General features: G+C 58.3%; 1 protein-coding gene across 1 annotated transcript in view; it reads left to right on the top strand.

Annotated features, from left to right (window-relative positions):
- The window catches only part of CFAP74 (cilia and flagella associated protein 74), a 53,695-nt gene that overhangs the window by 43,972 nt on the left and 3,560 nt on the right, over nt 1-6,163 (top strand). The window contains exons 25-28 of the mRNA XM_021684355.1: nt 2,393-2,669; nt 3,878-3,976; nt 5,089-5,228; nt 5,878-6,012. Coding sequence (XP_021540030.1) covers nt 2,393-2,669; nt 3,878-3,976; nt 5,089-5,228; nt 5,878-6,012 — 651 coding nt within the window. The remainder of the gene's footprint in view (nt 1-2,392; nt 2,670-3,877; nt 3,977-5,088; nt 5,229-5,877; nt 6,013-6,163) is intronic.

Raw genomic sequence — 6,163 nt, 5'->3', positions numbered from 1 at the left:
TATGAGCGTGAGGGGTGTGCCTGAATGTGTGTGAGCATGCACTGTGGGTGTGGGTGTGCCTGTGAGCGTGCACGTGTGGACATGTGTGGTGTGTGTGTAAACATGCATGTGAGCATGCATGTGGTGTGCTTGAATGTGTGTGAGCATGCATGTGTGGATGTGTGTGCATGTGAGCGTGCGTGTGGACATGTGTGGTGTGCATGTCTGTGCACGTGTGAACATGCATGTGTGAGCATGTGTCTGTGTGTGAGTGTTTGTGTGTGGTATGCAGAGTGTCCCTCTGTACCCAAGAGGACCTGGGCATGAGCCCGCCTTGCTCTAATGCACTGTGTGATGGGGATAGTCCCTGGACCTCCCTGAGCTTCCCATTTCCACCCTGACAAATGGGATGGAGGAGGTGGTAGAAAGAGAGAAATCAAACAGGGTGCAGAGGGGTTGGTCCGGGATAAGGGCCTGTTCTTGTTGCTGCCTGAGATTATCAGCCCTAGTGAGGAATGTTCTGGAGCATCCTGTGCAGGTGTCCAGCTGGGCACTGAGCCCCACTGACCCCCTCCTGCCCTCCTGTTTCCCTTCCTTTCTTCTCCTGTTCCCACCTGCATTCTGGCCTGAGTTGCTGTTTGGCCCTGTCTGGGGACCTGGCCAGCCCTGGGTGGTGTTGGGCTGCCCGGGGTCCACGGGCCAAACCCCCTTCTGGCCCCAGGCATGTGGCCATGGGCAGGACCATTGGTCACCTGGGACCTGACAGGCTTGTGAGTGAGCAGGAATAACTCCACGGGTGGTAAGAGCTTAGGGAGTGAAGTGCAGAGTTAGAACCCACAAGGAAAATCAAGGGCCCTGACTACCCCCCTGCCACGTTCCCCATCAGGCTCTTGGGTAAAGCCCAGTGTCCCCCAGTCATAAGAACCACAGCATCTGGCAAGTCTCAGTTGAGCCTTGGTGATGCCGCCCCTGACAGGTAGGGGGTTTCTGGTTCTTTGCAACAAAATGAAGGAGGGCCTAAATGAGTTGCCAGAGGGGGACTATCCAAAGTAACGCGGGAAGACATGTGGTGCTGTGGTGTGATTGCAGAAGGAGAGGCTCATAGGGTTGAGTGATGCTGGGGAGCAAAGCTCCCTCCACGCCTGTCCCCAGGGCCCTGCAGGGGAGCCAGGCAGCGCCCCCATCCCCGGTCTCGCCCTCCTGATGCTGGAACCAGCTGAGGAACAGCAGCTCCGTCCACCATCCCGAAACACGTGCAGTGAAATCTCATTTTCTGTACGTCATGATTATCCCATTTCATACATTTATGGTTTTTCAATTAATCGCATACTAACAATAACCTCAATGATATTGCCACACAGAAGGATTATTGTTCCACATTTAGAGCCTGTGGTCACAAGACATAAAAATATATATTTCAGTACTTCAATGTATGAGCAACATCACAGCTGGGTTACCATAGCCAATCAACATCAGAGCGTTAAAATGTATGTAATTAGGATGAAATTCGACACAGAGAGCACAGTAGAAATCTGGGTCCGAAGAAGATGTGGAATGGAAATATTCCAGTGGTTAAAATACCAAATATCTGTTCTTTTTTTTTTTTGATACATTATCTTAATTCAAATACCAGGCTGATCGCACATGGTCCAAAAACACTCAAATAACACACTAAACATAAGCCAAAGTTAAAGATTAATCTTCAAACGTCGTAGCCCATGGTGCCACACTTGCCTGTGGCCTCACTGATGGAAAGCCACGCCCACGCCTCCGTGGCCACCAAACCCATGGGCAGAGCTTCCTTTCCTGTGAGCTGCTGAAAGCTGCCAGCTGGAGCACCTTGACTACTTTGTCCCAGCTCTGAAGAGCCGTAGGGCCTCAGCAGGGGTCACAGGAACCGGCACCACCCGGCCAGGTGCCAAGATGCACCAGTCGAGGAGGCTCTGAGGCTCAGCAGCGCGGGGGGCCCTCCACCGGGACGCGGACAGACGGAGCCATGGTTCCGGGAGGGAAAGCCCACCCTCCCACATCTCTTCATTTTCTTTAAAGGATAATGGCAGAAATTAACTAACTAGGGTTTATAGATTCCTGTGCTCATATTTAAAGAGCAATTTATCGGTTTTATTTTTAAATGTCGATGAATATTTAACAAAATAAGCCAGAAATTACCTCCTCAGCAACTTAGGATGAAATTTTTAGCTATCCACTTTAAATGCGTGCAGGAGTCTGCAATATCTTCAAAAGACAGTAAAATTCACTAACGAAGTAGTGAGCAAAATCTGTGACAACTGCTATTGTGGTCCCAGGCGCTGTGCCCACGCAGGCCACCGTCTCCCTCAGGGGCCACCTTCCACAGCGCAGGGGGACCCTGCGGGCCGTGCCCCCACTGAGCCGCCCACACCGGCCCTTCCAGGTGTTTCAAGCTGGCGTGCCGGGCTGTGGGCGTCCACCCGCCCCTGGAGCTGTCCCACTACCAGGTCAAGTTTGCAGCCACCTCCCTGTATGACATGTCCGTGGCCACCCTGTACGTCATCAACTCTCACGTGAGCATGAACCCACTGACCCACTCCATGCCCCGCATCGGCTCGGAGGACGCCTCTCCCGTGGGGCCCACATCCTTTGAGTTCCTGCTGCCCCCGGACTCACCCATCACCATCTCGCCCTCGGTGGGGACCGTGCTGCCAGGAAAGGCAAGTGTGGGCCCCGAGGTAGGCGGGGGGGTGGAGCTCCCCTGGGGGTGCCTGGCTCTGTCCACCCTTGGCCACAGCGATGCAGCCTGGACAGCAGAGGTGGGGGTGAGCTCTGCCCCTCGTCAGACCCAAGCAGGGCCAAGGAGGTCCCCATGGCCCATGAGCTTGGGCGGGGCGAAGAGGCCGAGCCCAGCCCAAGCCCCAGAGGCAGGGGCACCCACGGGTGGCTGACCCCACAAGCACCTGCCTGGGAGCTCTGGCAGTGTGGACTGAGGGAGGACGTGCAGAGCCCTGGATCTCACAGCGATGGGCACAGAGGGCCTGGTCACCAAAGTGCAGGGTGTGAGTCCACTCAGCTAAACAAGGGCTCCCCGCCCCTACTCTGCCTGATTGAGCGGAAAGAACCGGGCCTGGGGGCAGGGCTTCCTCTGAGCCCAGGTCAGGGCCATCCCAGCCTCCTGGAGCTTAAATCTTTCCCTTCAAAAGCTAGGGCGGCTCCTGCCAGGACAAAGTGAGGAGGGGCACATGAGGGGCTGGGCACACCTGGGCCCTGGCAGCATTTCAATTTATGTGATCATTTAAAATGCATTTTATTAAACTTAGCAAATACTGCGTTAAGTACCCGTCCCCAAAGGGGGTATTGTGGTTGGCTTCTGCGTTCCCTCCCTCTCCCTGCTCCCTCTTCTCCCTCCCTTTTTCCTTTATTCCCCGCATGCCATCTGCTCTGCCCCCACCGTCGTATGGGCACCTCTGCTGTCCTGAGCACTGGGGACACTTGGGAGTGAGCCCTCGGTGGGGCCCAGGACCTCCCCGTAGGCTGTGCCAGTCTCAGGGACAAGTTGGGGTGAAGAATTCACCCCCAAATTTTGACAGCTGAGTGCAAAATTTCCTTTCTCACGCATGGCATGCCTAATGTGAGCTGTGGGCGGGTCCTGGTTCATCAGGATCTCCGTCACAGGACCCCTGCCCTACATGGTAAGAGTGGACTTGATAATCGTGCACGGTGACCTACCTCGCCCCCAGGGGCAGTGGTCAGGGAGCATCTCCCTGGAAAGGGCCTTCAAGAAGTGACGGAGGTGTCCTGCCAGGAGTGTCAGCATGACCTGGGGACATGCAGGGGAGGGTGGACGGGGGGACCTCAGTGGGTGCTGAGGAGGACAAGGCGCCAGCAGGGGCCAGCTCTGCCCTCTGGGCGGCTCTCCTTGCAGAGATGCCTGATCCAGGTGGGGTTCCGGCCCGTGCTGCCCAGCAAGCTGATCCACCAGGAAGCCTCCCAGGCCCTGACCAAACCAGTGGAGGTAAAATTGGTGCATGGAGACTCCCAAGAGGAGGGGCGTAGGGACACAGAGCAGGGGCTGTGGCTTCCTGCACCCCCCCCCAGGCTCCAGGGGGCCAGGCCGAGTGCCTTCGGGAGTGCTGGGTAGACTTTGTGGAGCATGATGGGTGTTAGCTTTCAGAGCGTCTCCTCCTCCAGGCAGCATCACCAGGCAGCCTAGGTCCCCGGGGGGCGTTCCCTGAGAAGCAGGTGGAGCTTTAACGGAAGGAGAGCAGATAAAATGGCAAAGGGGCCCATGACCCTCGGCAAGTGTGGCTTCTTACAACTGTAAAGCCGTGAAAACAGCCACAGATGTAAACTTGAAAGAAGGGAGGGGCGCCTGGGTGGCTCAGATGGTTGAGCGTCTGCCTTCAGCTCAGGCCCTGATCCCGGGTCCTGGGATCGAGTCCCGCATCGGGCTCCTTGCTCAGGGGGGGTCTGCTTCTCCCTCTCCCTCTGAACACCCCCATTCTCTCTTGTGTGCTTTATCTCAAATAAATAAAATCTTAATAAATAAGTAAATAAATAAAACAAAAATATTTCTTAAAAAGAAAGAAGGGAAGCGTCAGCCCAGGGATAAAGCCCAGCAAGCGTCAGGCCCGCTGCCCCTGCCAGCCGCAGAGGCGGCAGCCCGTGGGCTCCTGCGGGGAGAGGGAGTCCCACGGACCCACACAGAGCTGTGCAGTCCCACGGCCTAGAGTGCTGGGGACGCAGAGGGACACGAAGCACACTTTTCCAGCGTCTGGCCCACACGGGGAAGCACTTGTCCTCCTACAGCGAGGCGTGGGGGGAGGCACCAGGAAGGAGGACCCTGGTCCCGGGCGAATCCCCCCCTCTGTTGCCTGTTTCCCCACTGGTGAAGGCAAACGCTGGGGTCGGTGCACAGGCCCATGGGGGTCTCTGGACACTCAGCTGCCTGTTGCACCTTCGGTCGGTCTTCCGGAGGAAGCCGCTTGCTGCCTGGGTCCCCGTCCGCTCCAAGCCCACGCCCCTGGGGCCCCTGCACGGGGCAGTCTGCCCAGGCCTGCGCTGGCGGACAGCAGCCGGCGAGGGGCGGCCACGGTGCCCGCGGGGCTGAGCAGAGCTGGCCTCTCCGCACCCCAGCTCCGCAAGGACACAGCCACCCAGAGGAAGGACCTAAGGAAACAGTCCTTCTCCACGCTGCGGCTGCAGAACCAAGACCGACTGCTCCAGACCTCGACCACCCCAACTGCAGAGCTGTGTGAGCAGGACTTCAAGTTCAGGTAGGCCCAAGAGAAGACCACCCTGCCACCTCCCTCTGCGCCCATATGACGAGACCCTGTCCTGACCCCCACGGAGACTTTCCCCCACAGGCTGCCTGGGACAGAGCTGTTTTGAGCCATGTAACTGGAAGTCCAGGGCTGGGCTGGCTTCAGGCACAGTTGAATCCAGGCGCTGCCTTGAGGGCTCTTCAGCTCTGACTTCCTGGGCATCTGCCCACCCCATTCCCATGGGCCTCGTGTCCCTATGCACAGCCTCACACCATGGGCTGGGGAGACCCTGCTGCCCCTGACTCCCGTATTCCCAGCTCAGCAACCCCAGCCTCCCCAGGTACAAAAGGAGGCCAGGAGAGCTCTGAGGGGCTTGTGTCACTTGCCCGTCCTAGACCCTTGCCCGAGGCCCCAGGAACACAGCCCTCTTGTTAGGTGCCTGACCAGGACCCTGGGGTAGGAGGAGGCCCCACAGGAACCAGGAAAGGGTAGGACAGCCACAGCCTGGGGCCCCTTCCCACTCTGGTCCAGGGCCCCGGGGAGCAGGTGTGGCCTTGTGCCCCCCCCACTGCCCCAGGGGAGCGTGGCCAGGCCTCCCATCTGCTGGGGCACGCGCAGAATGGGCACACGAGTGTGAGTGCATGCTGCTGCATCGTTCCAGTTCCGACGAGTACCAGGCTGCCCAGGCCACCCTGGCCAGGTCTTTCCAGGGGAAGTTTGACAAGTTTGTGGTGCCCTGTGTCGTTGCCAGTGGTGACCCCAAAGACAGGAAGGGGACAGAACCCCTGAGCTTCAGGTGCGGTGCTCTGGCGGGAGGGAGGAAGCCTGGGATCGAGTCGCGCATCGTCCCTCCTGCGCTACCAACCCAGATCTGGGGCCCCGGAGGGAAGGGCACAGTAGCTGAGTGGGCAGGACAAGGGCGGGGAGGTGGGGCACAGCACCATCAG

Source organism: Neomonachus schauinslandi, chromosome 4, assembly GCF_002201575.2.
Source record: "Neomonachus schauinslandi chromosome 4, ASM220157v2, whole genome shotgun sequence".
Lineage (NCBI taxonomy): Eukaryota > Metazoa > Chordata > Mammalia > Carnivora > Phocidae > Neomonachus > Neomonachus schauinslandi.
Note: the sequence above shows the minus strand (reverse complement) of the source record. Positions and strands in the feature narration are given on the sequence as shown.